The following is a 20,926-nucleotide window of genomic DNA, read 5'->3' as shown; positions in this document are numbered from 1 at the left end:
AACCATTTCAACGGCTCTTCATTCCTTTTCTACATTCCAATGTCTCCATTATATCACTTTCCTTTTGCCTGAAGATCTTTTCTTATATTTCTGCTAGCGCAGGTGCGCTGGGGATGAACGGCCTCGGGTGTTGTTGGTCTGGAAAATGTTCACTTACATCAGCTTTGGAAAGATCTGTTTATTGGACCAGGAATTCTAGGTTAACGTTTTCCCCTTCCGGTTCTTCCAATTCTTTGGCTTGCCTAGTTTCTTAAGAGAATTCTACTGTAATGTTCATCCTTCTTTGCGGTTGTCTTTTTCTTTGACTGGTTTGAATATTTTCTCTTTTTTCCTGCGTTTAAATGGTTTGAGTATGTGGGCCTTGGTGTGGGAGGTGTGTGTGTGTGTGTGTGTGTGCGTGCTCCCACAGCTCCACCCAAGCCCTCTGTTCCCCCTTGGTGAAGGAGTCCACCTCCAGGGCCGACCATGCTGCCTTCTCTACCACCTTCTTCCCGCCCAGCCCTGCACATCTCTCCTGCTCTGGACAATGGCACCTCCATCCCTGTTAGTTCCTAGAGTCAGGGCTCTGGGAGTCACTCTAGCCACCTCCCTCCCTCCCCCTCCACACCTCCGTTCAAATTTCCCCCCCCGAAATTGTCTGAAATCTCTTCTTACCTCCATCACCAAGGCTGCTGTCTTCACCCAGGCTGCGGTCTCCCTCCTGAACGATCCCAACAGTTTCTTCTGTGGCCTCTTGTCCTCCAGTCTCTGGCTTCCAGCTCTTCCCTACACTGAGCTCGGAGGAAGCATGTTGATATCTATAAGACCCTGCTCCTTTCCTGCTCAAAAACTTTCCATGGCTTCCCATTGCCCTCAGATAAAGCTCAAGTTTGTCTGTCTTCCCCACAGCTGGAACTAGTTGAAGGTCAAAACTGATTCAAAGATCATATTTTATGTTAGTTTGTGAATGGATGAAGGAATGAGTGCATGAAATGAGTGAAAGTGTGTGTTGCTTTTCCTGCCGTATCTGAACCATTTCTGCCTCTGGCGCCCATACAGGCCACCCTGAGACCCACCTCTAGCAGGCCACCTCCAGGAGGGTCCCAAGGCCTTGATTCTCTGGGAGCTGGCCATGTGGGACCTGCTTTTGCAGTGCAGACGATTGTGTATGAGCCCAGGAAGCAAGGCTTAGAGGCTCTCATCCTCCTTTGCTGCCTTACTTGGACAAGCCACTTGCCTCCTGGAGTACTGTGATTTACAAGAAATATGTTTGGTCCTTCAGATGACTAAAATATATATTTCTCGTAGATGTGTGGTCTTCCTCCACAGTTTCTGGCTCACAGCTCCCAAAACCCTTGGAATTTCTAGTTCATGTTAATAAAGGTGACTTTTGAACCCTACCCAAAGGTGGGGGCTGGTTGCCAGGAGAACCAGCCATGTGATCAGAGGATTGGAACTTTCTGTCCCACCCCCTGATTTCCAGGGAGGGGAGGGGGCTTGAGGTTGAATCAATCACCCATGGCCAATGACTCGGTCAACCATGACTACACAATGAAGCCTCCCTAAAAACCCACAAGGCCCTCAGGGCAGGGCATTTCAGAAAGCTTCTGGGTTGGTGGACACATGATGGTCCTCGGAGGATGACACATCCAGAGAGGGCCTGGCAACTCTGCACCCCTCCCCTCATACCTCACCCTAGACATCTCTTCCCTCTAGATGTTCATCTGTATCCTTGATCATATGCTCTAATAAACTGGTAAACCTAAGTGTTACCCTGAGTTCTGTGAGCTGTTTGAGCAAATTAATCCAACCCAAAGAGTGGGCCGTGGGCAATCACAGTTTGTAGCCAGGTGATCTGAAGTACAGGTGACAACCTGGACTTACGGCTGGTGTCTAGGTGAAGGGTGGTCTTGTGGGACTGAGCTTTTTACCTGTAGAATCTGATTCTGTCTCCAGGTAGACCGTGTCAGAGTTGAGCTGAAGTCTCAGATGCCCTGCTGACTTCTGAGATCCACGTGATGGTATGCAGAAGCCCTCCACACACACACATTGGGTTTGGGTCCAGGAACCCCTTTGCAGCTGGATATGAATGTTTGGAGGTAGGAGAGATGTCCAGGGTGAAGATGTGAAAACGTATAGCCCAGGTAAAGTGATGACAAAAGATGAGGCAAAAAACCAAGAAGGGTATGATAAGAGAATGGTAATTCTTCAAAATATTAAAGATAGAATCACCATATAACCTGGCAATTCCACTTCTGGGTATTCATCCAAAAGATTTGAGAGCAAGGACTCAAACAGATATTTGCACACCCATGCTCACAGCAGCGTTGTTCACAACTGCTTAATGGTGCAAGCAACCCAGTCTGAATGGATGGGTGGATAAACACAATGTGATGTATACCTACCGTGGAATATTCTTCAGTATTAAAGAGGAAGGAGTCCTGACATGTGCTGCCACATGGATGAAGCTTGAGAACCTTAGGGTAAGTGAAATAAATCAGTCACAAAAAGGGCAAAAACTATCTGATTATAACACTTATGGGAAGTATCTAAAGTAGTCACATTCCTAGAGACACACAATGGGATGGTGGTTGCTAGGGGCTGGGAGGTGGAGGGAAATGGGGAGTTTCTGCTTAATGGGAATAGAGTTTCAATTTGCGCAACTCGGAAAGACTTGTTGCTTTGTTTTTTTGACTAGATGTCAAAAAAATCCCGTACTCCTATTGTAGAAAATACCCAGTGTGGTACCAGGACACATAGCAAACTCACCAGTGACTGCAGCATTAAAGCCAGACAGGATTGAGTGTTTGGGGAGGAAGTGACTCCACTGGGTGGGAATATCTCATGGGCATGGACCAGGTCAGTCGACTCCTTTCGTGTCTCCAGCCTTCCTGACACAGAGATGCTCACTCAGTGTTTGAGGAATAAATGATTGCCCCTGTCACCTCATCTAGGACCCACTTCTTTTCCTCTGCCCCAGACACTCACGCAGACTCTAAAGAATCCCCCATCTGGCAGGACCCACCATCCAAGCTCTAGATGAGGTTGTGACCCACTGAGGTCAAGCAGAAGCTCAGCAGCTCCCTGATGTAGACAACAGGACTCAGAAATGCAACTCAGATGGGAAGCCCTTACAGACTCGCTGTGTCCCATTCCTCACATGTCCTCAGAGGTCCTGGTCCAGGCTCTGGTGCAGGAGGGAAGCCCCAAGATGGGGGCAGGACACGGGGTCTGCTCCTTGTCTGCTCCCCTCTAAGAGGATGTCAGGGTCTCTGGGCCGTGGAGTGTCCATCCATGCAGTGCAGAGGTGGGGCAAGCTCAGGCCTGCGGTTCCTCTTCTGTGAAGAACCAAGGTTGTGTGCTCCTCCCCAGCTTCCCATGGGTTTGCCCGCAACCTCCTCTCCCAATAACCTTCTCCTTCTCTTTTCAGACACAGGACAGATGTCCAGAATCCTCCATCTCAGAGATGCTGCAGCTGCTGCTGCACCTGCTGTGGGCAGGTGAGTGGGTCTAGGGGAGAGTGAGCAAGCAGGGTGGGGGCTGTAGCTGATCCTCATTTTCCCACAGGGCCTTTGTCTGAGGGCCTGGCTGAGTAGGGAACCTAGAAGGACACAAGCTGGAACCAGAAAAAAGTGTCCAGGAGGCTCTTACCTTCCCCATCAGGGCTGAGACCATCCTCTCCTGCCCAGAGGCACTGGAACAGGTGGACAGAATGGGAGAAAAGGGATCCAGGCATAGTGTCTGATAGTGCTGACCCTGACACTCAGTTTTCCCCTTTGTCAAATGTGAGGACTAGCCTTCTCACCTTCAGAGTTGTTTTTTTGTTTCATTTGGTGCAGCTTGCATGAAGTAAACTACTTAAAGGAGCAATACAGAGGCCAGTATACAGAGTCTTAGCAAGAACATCCCCTTGACCTGTGGCTCAGCCAGGTGGAGCAGACAGACATCACCCTGAGGAAAGACAATGCTTGAGAGGGAACAGGAGAAGTGGGAGAAGGAGCAGAGAGAGGAGGCCAGGTCCACTTCTGATTGTCACCTTCTCCCCTGGCTCCATCCATCCCCACCTCTTTGCCCTCCTGGCCCCAAACCCAAACCATGACCCTCAGCTCAGACCCTTCTGCAGAGGTTCCTGAGCTCCAACCCTGACCCTGTTTCAGCACCACGGACAGAACCGGCTCCCTCGCCTGGGTCTCCCCAGGGTTCAGAGTGCCTCCTGGTGGATGGAGCCCCCCCCCCCCACCACCACCACCCCGAGCACTGCCCACTTACCAGCCACTGGTGCAGAGTGGAAGTAGCCTGGGGAAGGGTCTGGTGACATCTTAGGTCAATGATACTGGTCAGGGGTGTCCAGGATATTCCATGGTGTTAACTAGGGATTGGTTGTTGTCCTGAGGTGAGGTTGGTTTAGCCAAGGGTGTCCCCAGTAATTAGACGGAATTACAAAGTTAGCCTTGGATCGTTATGGATAAGAAAGCGTTAACCACTCAAAGAGGAAGTCCTTATGGTATTTTACAACTGTTGCAAGACAATGGGCGAAATAAACATTCCTTTTATTTTATTTTATTGAGGAAGGTTAGCCCTGAGCTAACATCTGCTGCCAATCCTCCTCTTTTTGCTGAGGAAGGCTGGCTCTGAGCTAACATCCGTGCCCATCTTCCTCTACTTTATATGTGGGACTCCTGCCACAGCATGGCTTGCCAAGTTGTGCCATGTCCACACCCGGGATCCCAACCTGGGGACCCCAGGCTGCTGAGAAGCGGAACGTGCGCACTTAACTGCTGTGCCACTGGGCTGGCCCCTAAACATTCCTTTTAATTCTGTACTTGTACTCACCCAGCCTGAACCCCACCCATCCCTGCAGGAATGCTTTCTGTCTTTCTCTGTCTGAGCTGATTTTCACCTTTTCAGTCTGAGACAGGTTTTTCCCCTTTCCAGGTTTTCTCACATTTCTGTCTGGAGCCCTCTGGTCTCTTGTTAGGTGTTCTCAACCACTCCAGGGCTCACACTCCAAGTGTGCCCAGACACTTCCTGTGGTTTCTAGCCCAGGCTGTCCGGAGCCCCAGAGTCATGAAACAGCTGGAAGTCTGCATCCTAAAAGGAGTGGAAACAGGAACATCATATCTTGCCAACTTTCTCCTACATGTGCCTCTCTGTCCTTCCTCCCCTTGCTCAGGAGTGCCCACTGGGGCCGGGCTTCCTCCTGCCCTACGGCCTCTCCAGGATCTGCTACATCAGGCCATCAGGGACCTCTCCAGGTAACCCCTTACTTGAGTCCCCCAAACACCAGAACATGGTTCACCAGCTTGTCACCTCCAGAGCCAGCATTCTACAAGACTCTGACCTCACTCCTGTTTTTCCTGGCAATGTAGGGGGCCTTTGGAATATGAGGGATGAGGAAAACTTGAGCTCCTTTTCCCCTCAGGACAGGAGAAGGTGCTGGACACGGAAGCCTGAAAGGAATGGACAGACACGGGGACACCATGATCACTGTCTCCCAGACCTCTCTCCCCATCCCTAACATAACCGTGCACTTTAGGGAATCACTTTGCTGAGTTGACCCTGACACTACGCAGAGAAACAAATGAGCAAACTTATTTACCTCTCACTTCTACTCTTCCAAACTATTCCCTATGGCTATGAGGGAGTAGAGACAGGGAGAGGAAAGACATATATACATAATTTTTTTTACCAGAATTAAAGCAATACTTGATCCAAAACTCTGCTACTTGTGTATTTACCTGTATGTAGATTTCGGAAGCCTGTCATTGGGCACATACTCATCACCTGCGGTGTAATTTATCATTAGGATGCAAGGCCAGTCTACAGCACTTACGTGAGATGCACAGTCTTGCCTCCAAGGACTCACTTTCTAAGGTTGAAACTTAAATACATGGTTAAAGAAACTTGTCTTCCCGCCTGCTCTCTGCTCACCTCCAATCTGTCTCCAAACAGAAGCCAAAATGAATTCAAAAAACCCAATGATGTCTCTTTTATGCTTCCAACCCTCCAGTGGCTCCCAGCTGCCAAACAGAAACAGCCCAAATCCTTTAAGATGAGCCCAAGGTGTCACACGGTCCATCTTATTTGGCCTAGGGGGACCTCTTTCTAATGACTAGAACACATCACAAACCAAATGCCAACACATGCACAGAGGTACACACAAATCTGTTCATTTATTCTATCAAAGGATAATTTTATTAAAAGGTAAAATCATGACTGTCACATAGATATAAAATGAACACGTGCTAAAGATTTTTTTATGGTGGGAAAAACACCACATAACTTGAGATCTACGCTCTTCAACAATTTTTACATGTGTGATAGTGTTAGCTATAGTCACTATATGGTACAGTGGATCTCTAGAAATTTTTCCCCTTCCATGACTGAAATTTATACTCATTGAACAGCAACTCATTTTATATAACTCACTAATGGGAGAACCAGGCAGAAACGGAAGATGTGCATATGTATATGGAGTAAAGTAGTGTTGAAATGAATTTGTGAATGCATGTGAAATTGGCATGGTGGGGGGATTCAAGCAGCCTCCCAGTGAACAGAATGTGCATGTCTGTGGCCATGAGCTATTTGCATTGCTATTAATTATACACAAATTTTAGCATTGTAAAACAGGTCAAAGGCAATAAAATGCTAAAATCAAATAACTCCAGAAGAGAATGCTCTAAAGAACGCATAGTTTTCCATTGAAGACAGCCAGTCATCTCATCTTGCTTCTTCTGAATTTACTTAAAAATCTTAAATCAAATATTTATTGATCATCTAATATATGCCAAGCAGTTTTCTAGGCAGAATAGATTCCGCAGTGAATGGAAGAGATACAAGATCCTTTGTAAAGCTTACATTTTAATGGCAGGAGAGACAGCCAAAGAATAATTATGTAGATTATATAGATTATATTGACTGGTGATAAGGAGTTTGGACAAAAATGAAACATGAAAGATAATATAGGGAATATGGGAAAGATTATACTCTTCAGTATGTTCCTTGGACATTAACATTGAGAAACTGACATTTGAGTATGTACACATATGCTCACACACAGTAGGCACTTTACACAGACACATACAGCTTAGACATGCACACAGAAACACCACAGATGCACATATATATGCACACAGAGGCACATGTGATACGGCTCAACTCAAGGTTGACATAAGAGAAGCCATATTGTAGAAAGGAAACCATATTGTAACTTTAAGTGTCCTCTGACTGCCTAGCGCCAGACATGCTCTGTAGATTTTGTGGCCCCTCTCAGCTGTTCTAAGTTGCTAACTGTTCTTTTGAGTTCCTTAGGAATGTGAGGAGCCCAGGGCAGAGAGCCTATGCTGATAGCCATCATCAAGGACAAGTGAAAGATCAGGATGTAGGGCATTTCTCCATTCTGATGCGTATCCAGTAAAACAAAGGACTATCAGGAACTGGGACCAGATGTCTGCCCCCATGCTGAGACAAGCCACCTCCCCCACCTGGAGAATAGCTCCTTCTGTGATGGGCCTGTAGTCTTTGTTCGGGAAGATGTTTCTTTTGGATATGAGTCGGCCATCTTCCCTCTTGCTAGCAAGCTGTAATAAAGTCCTTTCTCTCCTACCACCTTGCCTCCTGACTATTGGTGTGTCCTGAGGCGAGCAGACGACCCCTATTGGGCAGCAACAGATATACGCTTCAAAAATAGGTACAGACACACACACCTCAGACGCTCACAGAGAAACCCCAAACACACACACACACATATGCAAACAGACCAAAGAAACACACACACACACAACAGACACTCACATAAAGACTACAGACACAAACACACATGCATATACACAGACACACCACAGACACACAAAACAAGGCATCAGCCATCGGCCCCCTGCGAAGACTGGGGCCTTGTTCTCGGGCCAACTAGATCCAACGTCCCAGCGGGAGATAAAGGTCAGGGGTGCTCTGTGACTCTGGGCCACTTTCTGCCATTTAGGTGACCTTTTCATTCTCAGAACCCACCTCCCCTGCCCAATGGTATTACCATCCGCGTGTCCCTGCTGTGCGTGGTCCAGAAAACCCCATGGCCTCACCACCCTGGCTGCTGACCCGTGCCTGGAGCAGCATTGTGTCCACACTCAGACTGACCACCAGGGAATGGACAGGAAGGTGGGTTCATCACTTGGTCTTTGGAAAGACTGAGACATGAGGCAGGGACAGGTGCAAGGGAAGTGGACTCACCAGAGAGGAGTGGGGAGCAAAGAAGCAGGGGGCAAAGAAGAGTGGGCTCTGGGGTCACAACAGTGTGGGAGGCCCAGGTGCTAAGCAGCTTCTTTCCTTGGACTCCCCCTTGGTCCACCTCTGAGGATCCCATGGAGGTGTGAATGGAGTTCATGGGATGTACTGGGAGCCCCTCAGAGGTGTCCGGAAAGTTCTTCCCATGCTCTTGGACTCGTTCCAGCCCCAATGGAACATTCCTTTGGATACTTCAGCTCTTGCCTAAAGAAGCTCCTGAGATGGCTTCCTGGAAACTTGGTGTTGATGAAGGGACCTGGGCAGGAGAGAACCAGGGTCCCCTGCATGGGCAGCAAGGAGCAGCATTAGCTACAGAGCTCATTGTGATGAGGATCAAGGCTGCCCCTGCCCCAGGGAGAAGCCCAAGACATCCTGCCCTACATACTGATCTATATCACCCTCGGAAAGCATAGGACATCCTGACTTAGTCCACTCTGATTTCTATCCAAAGTTACAGGAACACCCAACAACCAGACCCCACCTGCACTGATACCATTTTAATGACTTTTTTCATGATCTTTCCTTTGTCTTGTAAAGAAATAGCTCACATACCTATGCCTTCTAAATTTAGCTCTAACCCCCAATACATGACAGATCTTACTGCCCATAGGTCCTGTCCCCATCCTATTCTCTGAATAAAAGAGCACTACTGCCAGACCTTGAGAGTTCAAGAGATCTTTCTTTCGACTCCTCGACTCACCAAGCCTGCATCAATTGGGTGTCTCAGTTACCACGTGCTTCCATAAAGTAAGGGGAGGAAGAAGAAATGCTTTGGAGGAGTTCAGAAGTAGATTTCCTTGGAGAGTTCAGACTTAGATTTCCTTGGACCTTAGAGCTGAGAAGCTGAAGAACCGACTACAGAAAAGGGACTGGCCAGTGGACTGCGGTGGACTCCTTGTCTGCCCACATCAGCATCTTTGGCTCTGGTCCTTCTCTCTGGAGGGATGAACTTACCTCCCTGACAACCTTGCTCACCTCCCACCTCCCAGCACACTTGTCCCATCCTCCAGGGACATCTTCACTTCCTCCTCAGTCTCCTGCAGCCCCTCCAGTGTCAGGGTCACCTCAGCCCAGTGTCCTAGGACACTCTGCTTAGTTGGGAGACAGGCCCCAGGGTACAGTAGCAGCAACAGCCTCAGCCAGCAAAGGGACCAGCCCCAGCAGAGGCCTGTGGAGCCCGTCCTGTCCTTGAGAGAGGGGGTGAAGTATGGCCGGGGTGAAGTAAGGGCACTCTGGAGCTCAGAACTGGTGCACGGAGGAAAAGCAGAGGTTCCCCCAGTTGCCAGAACTTTCCGTTTCCTTGTCTCCTCCCATCCTCAATATGGCCCCATCCTACAGACTGGCCACTGGCCGCTGAGTGGACTGTGTCCCCTGTGGGCCAGAGCAGAGTACTCAGAGCACTTCACTTGCACAAACACATTTATCTCCTTGGGGACCCCGTGTAATAGTGTGCTCGGGATGACGTAGCAAAGCACCACAGACCAGGTGACTGAAAGAAGAGAAATTCATTTTCTCCCAGTTCTGAAGGCTCAAAGTCCAAGGTCAAAGTGTTGGCAGGGCTGTGTCCCTCTGAGAACTCTCTCTTTGACTTGCCGACGGCCGCCTGCTCCTCCCTGTGTCTTTCCATGGTCTTCCTTCTGTATATGTCTGCACCCTAATCTACTCTCCTCGTAATGGCACCTGTCCTATTCAACTAGGGCCTTTCCTAATGACCTCATTTACTTTAATTACCTCCTTAAAGGCTTGTCTCCAAATACAGTCACCTTTGGAGGTATTGGGGTTTAGGACCTCAACATCTGAATTTTGGAGGCCACACGATTCAGCCCAGAACACCCTGTGAGCACAGGTACTGGACTATGCACAGAGTGGCTAAGCCCATTCCCAAGTCAGCACAGCAAGCATTAGGGAGCCAGGTTAAAGCCTGTGCCATCTGGTTGCAGAGTCCATGCCTCTGACCCCTCATTGGAGGCCTCAGATAAGGAAGTCCCAGGGTGCTGGTGACCATCGGAGCTTCTCGCTGAGGCTTTGACTCAGAATGACCACTGAGGAATGAGCAAGGCCAGGCACTGACCTGGAGGACTGCCTACCTCCATCTTCATACTGGATTCTCTCACCAACGACGGCTGAGAATGAGGACCCCTCCATGTAACAAGTGAGGAAAGTGAGGCCTAGAGGGGAGCAGGGCCAGGCCCCTTGACTCCAAAGCTGCAGCTTCCCGTCAACGTCATGCTGTGCTGTCATCTTGCTCCAGATACCTGGATCTCAGGCCTGGCCCGTGTGGTCAACACCAGGATGCCAGGAGCAGGGGGCTGCGGGCAGCTCAGAAAGCCCCCGGACCACGCATGGGGTCACCTTGTGAGCTGATCTCGCCACTCCAGCCATTTACACCTGGGAGCTCACTTTCTGGCTGCACAGAGCAACCGTGTTTCCTACGAGCTGCTGCCTGTGCTTCCACCATCACACACCGTACTGACAAGAGCTGGAAGGGCCTGGGGTTGCTCTGCCTCCTCAGGTGTTAGAGACGTTCTCCAGGACAGAGCCAAAGTCTGTCCCATTGTCCCTTTGACTCCACTCCCCTGAAAGGATTAGATGCTCAAGATGCGATGGTCGTGTTCATTTATTCATCAATCACCACCTCCCTCACCCGGGGATGGGGGACCCCTTCCCTCTTTCTCCCCTTGAGGTTCCACCACCCGCCCCTCCTGCGTCCCACTCCTGGAGGGACGGCCCCTCATCTAGAGGCTGTGATTGTCCAGGCAGTGCCTGCTTTCCTGTTGTGGACAGCTGTGCGAGAGAGACAGGTCACAGGGAGGGAGCCAGGAGGCGAGAGTTGGGTCCTCCTTGCTCTTTGCGACCCCCACTGGGTCCCCATCTGGAAAGTAGAACTGTTTATTCTCCAAGGAGCACACCAGCTCCAACAGCACGTGAGTGTCAAGTTCCTCTTCTGCGGTCAGTCACCTTTCTGACTACAGCCTGGGCTTCCTGGTGGGGCTTCCTCTCAGTCCTGTGACACCAAGGCCCTGTGGCTCGTCCCCCCAAAGATGCCGCTGCTGCTGCTGCTGCTGCTGCTGTGGCCGCCCCTGCTGTGGGCAGCAGAGTGGGGCAAAGAGAGCTGGGACGGGTGGCCAGGGCCCCGGGCTCGTGACCTGAGATACCAGCTGCGAGTGCAGAAGTCTGTGACGGTGCAAGCGGGCCTGTGTGTCTCTGTGGCCTGTACCTTCTCCTATCCTTCGGACGAATGGACTGATGCTCACCCAGCTTACGGCTACTGGTTCCGAGAAGGTACAAATACAGACCTTGGTGCTCCTGTGGCCACAAACCACCCATATCGTGAAGTGGAGGCGAAGACCCAGGGACGATTCCACCTCCTCCAGGACATTAGGAACTACAGCTGCTCCCTGGACATCAGAGACGTACAGAGAGGAGATGAGGGGAAATACTTCTTTAGGGTGGAAAGAGGGCCTCGTGTGAAATATAATTACAGAGAGAACCAACTCTCTGTGATTGTGCCAGGTAAGGAATGGGGACAAGGAGAGGACACGTGGATGGGTTCTGAGAGCCCCCAGGGTGGGGCTGAGAGAGAACCCCAGCTCCTCATCCTGGAAGGGACCCAGGGGGACAGGATGCTGAGGCTGGGTGGGGAGGAGACAGTTGCCCTGAGGCAGAGGTTGTTCTTAGGGTCACCCTTGGGGGCCCCACCTCCAGGCCTGGTCTCTGTCTCTCTCCTGCTCAGCTCTGACAGAGACACCTGACATCCACATCCAGGAGACCCTAGAAGCAGGCAACCCCAAGAACATTACCTGTACTGCACCATGGGCCTGTGAGAGGGGGACGCCTCCCACCTTCTCCTGGGTCGGGGTGGCCCTCACCTCCCAGGGCCCCAAGATTCCCCGTACCTCGGTGCTCACCCTCACCCCACAGCCCCAGGACCATGGCAGCAACCTCACCTGTCGAGTGACCTTACCCGGAGCTGATGTGAGCGCAGAGAGAACCATCCAGCTCAACGTGTCCTGTGAGTGTCAGGCCAGGGTGGCCGGGTCCCTGAGGGCAGTGGGTGTTGGGGAGGGGAACGGGGAGGCAGAGCCCAGGATCGTGGGTGCTGGGTCCTGCAAGCTGGCTCTGGGGAGGAAGGAAAGAGCATAACCGACTCCATCCGCTCTTATTTCTCAAGTTCTGTGGGGAAAGGGCCAACACCCACTTTCCTGTCCTTGAAAAGGGAACAATTATGTCTGTCTGTCCAGATGCACCCCAGAACCTGACCATCAGCATGTTCCAGAAAGAAGGCACAGGTAGGGTGCAACCTCTCCTCTTCAGGGCCTGTGATGGAAGCGGGGTCTGTCTCCTCCCTTCAGAGCAGAGCTGAGGTTCAGAGCTCAGATGGGAGAAAGGCTCAGGCCAGGTGTGGGCACAGCAGATGGGGGAAGCCCCCAACTCGATCATCAGCTTACAACCTGGTCTCACACTACCCCTGACCCTGCTCTCAGGGGGTTTGCATGGCCTCTTCCATGTCCAATAGATGTGCTGTCCCCATGCCAGGGACACATCCTCATCCCAAATCCTGCCCTCATTCTCCCTAAGATCTGGACCCTGCCTCCTTCTCCAGCCTCCCTGGATCATCTTAATGTTAGTGTCTAAAACAGGAAGCATCAAATGTGCCTCAGTCTGCTCGGGCCTCCATAACCAAATACTCCAGGCTGGGCGGCTTAAACAACAGGAATTTATTTCTCACAGTTCTGGAGGCTGGAAGTCCAAGATCAAGGTGTCAGCCATTAGGTTCCTGGTGAGGATTCTCTTCCTGCCTTGTAGACGGCTGCCTTCTGGCCATGTCCTCACAGGGCTGAGAGAGCCAGCTCTCTGGTGTCTCTCCTTCTAAGGGCACTAATGTCATCATGAGAGCCCCACTCTCATGACCTCATCTGACCCCAATCACCTCCCAAAGGCCCATCCAGGTACCTCCAAACACATCACACTGGGGGTTACGGCTTCAACACATGAATTAGGGTGAACACAATTCAGTCCCTAGCAAAATTTAGTGGGAATAAAACAATATTCAGGATGCTGTGTACCTCCCTCTTGGTTATCTTCCCAAATATAACCTACGCATATACATTTAAACACATACACACATATGTATACATCATACTATTCACACTGCTCTGCATCTTTATTATTTTTAGTAAATTTTTCATGTGGAGCAATTTTAGATTTACATGGTACCGAGAGTTTCCATAACCCCTCTCCCAGCACCCCTCATTGTTGAAATCTCCCATCACCTTGGCACTTTTGTCACGACTAAGGAACTGACATTGATACATTTCTGTGAACTGAACTTGCCTTTTTCTCAAACTTAGTCTATCGTGCAGATTCTTCTGTATCAGTACATGGGACACCGTCTTTATGCTTATTGGTGACTCCATCGTTTTCCAATTGGAAGTGTATTATACTAGAAAGTACTTAATTGGTCCGCTGCTGGTGGAAAACTATGGCATTTCCGGTCTTCTGAGACAAATAATACTGCACAGAATGACTTGTACAAACATTCCCCACATCTGTGACTGTGTCTGTCAGATAATTTTCTAGAAAGGAAAGTCCTGGATCAGAGGGTGTGTGTGTAATTTCTACAGATGTTGCCAATCCCACTGCACGGAGGTGGTTCTGCTTCTCCTCCCACGTGCAGTGTGCCCCCTGCCCTGCTGAGCGTGTCCGTCCTCGCTGATCCTAAGTGGACTCACGGTTGTGTTAACTTGCATTTTGTGACTAGGTTGAGATCTTTCATTATGTTTAAGAACCATTTGTATTTCTTTGTGGACATTTTCTTAATGATTTGAAGAAGCTCTTTTCATATTACAGACATCAGCTATGTGTTAGTTGATTTATTTCTAGTCTTTTGATGGCCTTTTGACTTAGTGTACGGTGACTTCATCAGGCGAAAATGGGGAATTTTTTTTTTTTGAGGAAGATTAGCCCTGAGCTAACTACTGCCAGTCCTCCTCCTTTTTTGCTGAGGAAGGCTGGCCCTGAGCTCACATCCGTGCCCATCTTCCTCTTCTTTATACGTGGGACGCCTGCCACAGCATGACTTGCCAAACGGTGCCATGTCCGCACCCGCGATCCAAACTGGCCAACCCCGGGCCGCCGAGAAGTGGAACAAGTGAACTTAACCACTGCGCCACCGGGTCAGCCCCTGGAATTTTTTTTTTTTTTTTGAGTCACATTTAGTGGTGTACTGGTCTTGGCTCTTAAAGTTGGCAAGAGCCAGTTATGTCCATCTTTTCCAAATTCTGGGTTCAGTGACTTCAAATTGGGTGCTTGGAATTGGCCAAGAAGGGAGTATTCACACCTAGGAAATTGGCAAATACACAAATCAGGGCGGTTTTTTTCTCACCGCAATGAGCAGGTTGTTAAAGATTTACTAGCAAACCACTGGTTGCATTTACCAATATTTTCTTTCGTGTCTCTGACTTTTCACTGACTATGATGCTAATATTATATTTAAATCTCCCATAATTTTTTCTGGTAGCCTCATATGTAAACACTCCCAAACACACCCATTCCCTCAAGCCTTGCAGAACTATTTCCTTTTCCCTGAGCATGCAGGTCATTTCACACCTCTGCTGTAGTTGTACCTCTTGTACCTTCCTCCACAAGGTTCTTCCATCAGCATCATCCTCCAGCTGGCTCCCACCCACTCTCATGCTCTGCTTTAGCCTCTCCTCCTCCAGAAAGCCCTGCCTGTCCTGACAGTCTCAACACACTCCCCTGCTCAGGGCTCCCTCAGCCCGATTTGTCCCCAGCACCAAACCTGTCATATTGTTCTGTGAGTACCTGCTTTTGGGTATCTCGCCCACGAGACTGTGAGCTCTCAGACATAGCTAAATTAGACTGGTCTTAGTGAACCTTTATTGAAAGACAAAATGGCAAGGCTCATAGAGGCAAATCTGGGATCTGGGTCAGCACAGATGGCCAAGACGGGAGGTGTGGGGACCAAGGCGGTTCAGGAAAATGCACAACGGCCATTTGGAAAGGCTGCAATTCCTGCTTCCAGCCCTGTCCCCTTGGGGCTGAGTGCAAATGCTATGAACCCATCAGGCAATGGAACAGGAGAAATGGACCCACATGATGAAAGGAAAAGAGAAACAGAGAGAGCCCCTAATGAGGGTCTGAGCTCAGCGTTCTCTCTGTCTTTCCAGGACCTGAAGCTCTGGGCAACGGCTCATCTCTTCTAGTGCAGGAGGGCCAGTCCCTGCGCCTGGTCTGTGTTGCCGACAGCAACCCTCCCGCCACGATAACCTGGACCCGGGGGAGCCAGATCCTGAGCTCCTCAAACCCCGGGGTCCTGGAGCTTCCCTGGGTGGAGTTGGGGCACCAAGGGACATATGTCTGCCGAGCTCAGCACCTGTTGGGCTCCCTGGAAGCCTCCTTGAGCCTCTTCGTGACCAGTGAGTTGGAACACACCTGAGAAAAGGATGCCTGGGTCCTTGAGGGGAGAGAGGCTCCTTTGATTCCGCTCCTCTCTCCCCACAGACCCCCCACAGCTGTTTGAGCCCTCCTGCTCCTGGGAGAATGAGGGTCTGCGCTGCAGCTGCTCTGCTCGAGGCCTGCCAGCCCCCTCCCTGTACTGGTGGCTGAGGGAAGAACTGGTGGAGGGGAACTACAGCAACGCCTCCTTCACTGTCACTTCCAGCTCCACCGGGCCCTGGACCAACAGCTCCCTGAGCTTGGGCAGGGAGCTCTGCTCCAGCCTCAGGCTCAGATGTGAGGCCCAAAATCCTTATGGGAAACAGAGCGTGACTGTCCTGCTGCTCCCAGGTCAGGGGCTATGAAGGGTGATGCCCAGGAGATGGGGATTCATAACCCTGGATCCTAGAAGACACTGAGAGGGAGAGAAATGAGTCTGATTCAGGGTGAAGAGGGAATCGAGTTCAGAGTCTTTTGTCAGTTGGCTGGGGAGGAGGTCGGGGGAACAGGAGGCTGCAATATAGAGGGGTGTGGGACAAAGGAGAGAGTCCTGGATAGAAGTGGGTGCACTCGTGGGTCATGGGTTTGCGAAAGAGGGATGCTCAGGTGCCTGCTTAGGGGGCCTGCAGTTTACCCCGGATCTCTCTTTTCTGCAGGGACACCAGGACCCAGGACAGGTGAGGTTGTGGGGGCCCTCGGGGGAGCTGGTGTCACAGCCCTGCTTGCTCTCTGCCTCTGCCTCATCTTTTTCGTGTGAGTGGTGGCCCCAGTTTGGGTGAAGGCCTCCTGAGGTGGTGATATGGGAGGGTGGGTGGATTCAACAAATCTCCAAAACTTGAAGCCCCGAGCTGGAGGGCCAAGCAAGGTGATGAAGCCAGGGGGGGACCACAATTAGTTGAAATGGCATCAGGAGCTCAGCCTCCTGACATCTTGGCCAAGTGTATGGTTTCAGCCGTCCAGGAGGAGGGAACAAGTGTTCTCATTATAGTCTCTGCAGCGAGGCAGCCCCTCCATGCCCTGCCTCAGTCAGCCCCTCTAGGCTTCTGACAGTGAGTCAACCAGGCTGAAAAGTCCTGGTCAATCCCCTCAGAGTGAAGATCTACAAGAAGAAATCAGCGGAGAAGGCAGCGAGTGGGCATGGTGTCCATTTTGCAGAGAGTACCGTCTCCTGGGTGAGTGATGTGGGCATCTTTCCATCCAGGGTCCCATCTGGACACAGCTCCAGGTGTGGGGTAGGCATGTTGACAGGTAGCTTACTCAGCTCATCAAAAATTAGCTCTTCATCTGCTCCCCAATTTTTTCCTCCCCTCAGATTTCCTGCTGCACTCAACTCAGAGACCTGAGAACCAGCCTCTCCTCTTTCCTCTCCTTCACCTCCCAGAGCCGATCAGTGAGCAAGTCCTGTCCGTTTTCCCTTTTAGCAAAGTTTTTCTCCATTGGGCCCTTTTCTGTTGAGCCCTCACTGTCTCTCCTGGGTCACTGACTCCATCTCTTCTCCCAGAAGAAGGTTTTGGCAAGAAATTCCCCATACAGCTGACATGCTGTCACCCTCTGCTTCCTCCCTGCCACCTAGGTCAGCAAAGTCCGACAGAAATATGACATGAGCCATGTATTTAATTCAACACTTAGCCACATTGAAAAGATAGAAAGAAACATGAGATCAATTTTAATATAATATTTTTTTAAAGATTTTGTTTTTTCTTTTTCTCCCCAAAGCTCCCCCAGTACATAGTTGGGTATTTTATTTTTTTGGTTGTGGGTCCTTCTGGTTGTAGCATGTGGGACACTGCCTCAGCATGGCTTGATGAGCGGTGCCATGTCCATGCCCAGGATTTGAACTGGTGAAACCCTGGGCTGCCGAAGCGGAGCCCACTCAGCCACGGGGCCGGCCCCTAATATAACGTTTTATTTAACCCATCATACCCAAAAATGACCACTTCAGCAGCATACCATCAATAATCAATATATAGATTACTAACTGGACACTTTATATTCTTTTTCCTTTTTTCTTTTTGGTACAAAGTCTTTGGAATCCAGTGTTTGTTTTAAACTTACAGCTCATCTCCAGTCTGACTCACCACATTTCATGTGCTCAATAGCCACGTGTGGCCAGGGGCTACCTTATTGGACAGCACAGGCCTAGGGAATCAAGTCAAGATTCTTCAGTCCGGTGTTCTGTAATGTGTCCCCTGCCATGTTTTCCAGTCTGCTTCCCGTCTCTCCCCACAACATGAGCTTACTGTATACTGTGATATTGTGATTTATAGTAAGAAATATACATATTTGGTTTTTGTCCCAATTCCTGGCAATGAGCTCCTAGGACCCTTGGAATTTCCTGTGATGGGAGTGATAAAGGTATCTTTTGCTATGTTACTGAAGTGATTTGGGGAAAGCACCTATGGGATGGGGGCTGGTTGCCAGGGGAACTAACCACGTGATTACAGGGCTGTAACTTTCTGCCCCGCCCCCTGACCTCCAGGGAAGGGAGAGGGCCCAGAAGTTGAATCAATCACCAATAGTCAATGGTTTAGTCAATCCCGCCTGTGTAGTGAAGCCTCCATAAAACCCAAAAGGACGGAGTTTGGAGAGCTTCTAGGTTGGTGAAAGGATGGAGATTCATGGAAAGTGGCACAATTGGAGAGCGTGGAAGCTCTGTGCCCCTTCCCCATACCTCGCTCTATGCATCTCTTCCATCTGGCTGCTCCTGAGTTATATCCTTTTATAAAAAAACTGGTGATGTAGTAAGTAAAATGTTTCTCTGAGTTCTGTGAGCTGCTCTAGCAAATTAATCGAACCAGAGGCGGGGGTCGTGAGAACCTCTGATCTGCAGCCATTTGATCAGAAGCACAGGTGACAACCTGGACTTGTAATCGGCATCTGAAGTTGGGCAGTGGGGGGTCGCATGTAACGGTCTTGTAGGATTGAGTCCTTAACCTACGGGATCTGACGCCATCTCCAGGCAGAGAGTGTCAGAATTGAGTTGAATTGTAAGACACCCAGCTGGTCTTGGAGACTTGCTTGTTGGTGTGGAACCCACCTCCACGTTGTAATTGGTTCCAGAATCCTTCCACCCCCAGGCAGGGCTCACTCTTCTGCTCCTTTGTGGCTTTGCCTGGGTGATTCTTTCTGTCCCTCCCCCTTTTGCACTGGTCAGGCCCCTAATTGTCTTTCATGCTCCAATTCAAATATTCCCCTGCCCTGTGCCAGGCAGACCGTCATCTTGCATCCCTGTAGCATCGCAGGCCTGTCCCCAGCATACTGTGAGGGCAGGGGCAGGTCTACCGCAGACCCCTGTCATTCTCACCACGACACCCTGCTGCTGTTCACCAGATTACAGTTTGCAATTTGATATGTTTTTGTGCATGTGTGTGCCAATCTGGTCCTGTCTCCTTGCCCTGATAGACTGTCCGAGGTCAGAGATCTCTTCTGCTGAAGAATTAGCTACTTGACCTTGCTCACCCAGTCTGTTTTCCTATCTGTAAAACGGGAATAATAGTTATATCATCCATGGAGGGAAGTTGTAAGGATTCAGCGAGATTAGTAATAAGAGAAGACCATTATGATTAAGTTTGTTAAAAGTATGAATGAATGAGTCAGTGAGTGAGCGAATGAATGAACGAGCGAATCCTCAGGAAATGGGTGTGAAATGGGTAAATGCGTCAATGCCCGCTCAAGCCCCAATTTCCTTTCTCCAGACCCCAAAGGCCAGTTCTGATGCTCTTCTCTCCTCCCACTCAGGGTCACCTGAAAGAACCCGGGTCAGACAGACCCTCAGACCACCCAGCCCCAGCTGCCACTGCCTCCACCTCAGAGGAGGAGCAGGAACTCCATTATGCCTCCCTCAGTTTCCAGAGGACGACATCACGCACCTTTCAGGAACAGGAGACCACCGAGTACTCAGAGATCAAGATCCAGAAATGATGACCCCACCCCCCTCCCCAACCCCCCTGAGTTGTCTGGAGCCCAGAAAACGCATCTCTGAGGAAAATATGTGCCAGGCACTGATTCTTGGAAAGTTGACAGCCCTCTGAGCCAAAGTTTATAAATGAGAATGTGAAGTTCCTTGCACATTACATGAAGTGAAATAAGCCAGTCACAAAGAGACAAATTCTGCGTGATTCCACTTATATAAGGTATCTAAAGTAATCCAACTCTTAGAAAGAGAAGGTAGAGGGCTCAGGGGAGAGGGAAATAGGAAGTTGCTATTCACTAGGTATAGAGTTTCGGTTTTGCAAGATGAGAATGTTCTAGAGATCTGATGCACAGCAATGTACATACAGTTAACACTACTGTACCAAACACTTAAAAATGGTTAATATGGTAAATTTTATGTTATTTTTTTCCATGATAAAAAAAAAGTAGGGGCCAGCCTGGTGGTGCAGTCAAGTGCACACGTTCCGCTTCGGTGGCCTGGGGTTCACGGGTTCGGATCCCGGGTACACCATGCTGTGGCAGGCGTCCCACATATAAAGTAGAGGAAGATGAGCACAGATGTTAGCTCAGGGCCAGTATTCCTCAGCGAAAAGAGGAGGATTGGCAGCAGATGTTAGCTCAGGGCTAATCTTCCTCAAAAAAAAAAAAAAAGTAATATACAGTGGTCACCAGGAGCTGGGGATTAAGGGAGAGAGTGGGGAATTAGTGTTTATTGGGTGTAGAATTTCAATTTAGGATGATGGAAAGGGTCTAGAGATAGATAGTGGTGATGGTTGCACAATGTGAATGTACTTAATGCCTCTGAATTGCACATTTAAAAAACGGTTAAAACAGTAAATTTTATGTTCTGTATACTTTACCACAATAAAATAAAATTCTTAAAGAATATCAAGTGTTGGTGAAGATGTGGAGCAACTGGAACTCTCATAAACTGCTGTTGGAAGTGAGAATTGGTGCAAACGCTTGGAAAAATGTTTGGCACTCTGCTAACTCCGAGCATATGAGCCAGCAATTCCACTCCCAGGTGGGTACCCTACAGCAGTAGATACAAATGTTCACCAAATGTATACAGGAATGTTCACAGCAGCATTGTAATGGCTGAAAAATGGGACCAGCCCAAATGCTCTTCAACAGTAAGACAGGTAAATAGATTGCAGAGTGTTCATGCAGCAGAAGAAGCAAATCTCCACGCAATGTCCATGAATCTTACAAGCATAATGTTGGGTGAAAGAACCTAGACACCAAGAGTGCATACTATGTGACATCCTTGATGTAA

General features: G+C 49.7%; 1 protein-coding gene and 2 long non-coding RNA genes across 5 annotated transcripts; 1 reads left to right on the top strand and 2 right to left on the bottom strand.

Annotated features, from left to right (window-relative positions):
* Position 1: 1 nt before the first annotated feature.
* Positions 2–3,266, bottom strand: LOC102149466 (uncharacterized). Of its 2 annotated transcripts, none has more exons than XR_011421979.1 (6): positions 3,140–3,266; positions 2,749–2,866; positions 2,385–2,456; positions 1,911–2,058; positions 655–770; positions 2–138 (listed from the first exon to the last, which is right to left on the bottom strand). It is a non-coding gene; the product is annotated as an uncharacterized lncRNA (long non-coding RNA). The 2 variants fall into 2 exon arrangements; XR_011421978.1 differs by having other exon boundaries at positions 37–174.
* Positions 3,267–10,858: 7,592 nt separating this feature from the next.
* On the bottom strand, positions 10,859–12,436 carry LOC138915760 (uncharacterized). Its single transcript, XR_011421977.1, has 2 exons — positions 12,224–12,436; positions 10,859–11,657 (listed from the first exon to the last, which is right to left on the bottom strand). It is a non-coding gene; the product is annotated as an uncharacterized lncRNA (long non-coding RNA).
* Positions 11,301–20,536, top strand: LOC100066419 (sialic acid-binding Ig-like lectin 5). Of its 2 annotated transcripts, XM_023650310.2 has the most exons (9): positions 11,301–11,772; positions 11,993–12,271; positions 12,501–12,548; positions 15,450–15,698; positions 15,784–16,068; positions 16,374–16,470; positions 16,808–16,889; positions 17,030–17,107; positions 19,456–20,536. In XM_023650310.2, the coding sequence occupies exons 1-9, from the start codon at positions 11,301–11,303 to the stop codon at positions 19,636–19,638; spliced, it is 1,773 nt and encodes a 590-aa protein (XP_023506078.1). In that variant the 3' UTR covers positions 19,639–20,536. The 2 variants fall into 2 exon arrangements, with proteins under 2 accessions (XP_023506078.1, XP_023506079.1); XM_023650311.2 differs by lacking the exon at positions 17,030–17,107.
* The last annotated feature ends 390 nt before the right edge of the window (positions 20,537–20,926 follow it).

The sequence above is a fragment of the Equus caballus genome, chromosome 10 (assembly GCF_041296265.1).
Source record: "Equus caballus isolate H_3958 breed thoroughbred chromosome 10, TB-T2T, whole genome shotgun sequence".
Lineage (NCBI taxonomy): Eukaryota > Metazoa > Chordata > Mammalia > Perissodactyla > Equidae > Equus > Equus caballus.
The sequence above is the reverse complement of the archived record's forward strand: the minus strand, read 5'-3'. Positions and strand labels throughout refer to the sequence as shown.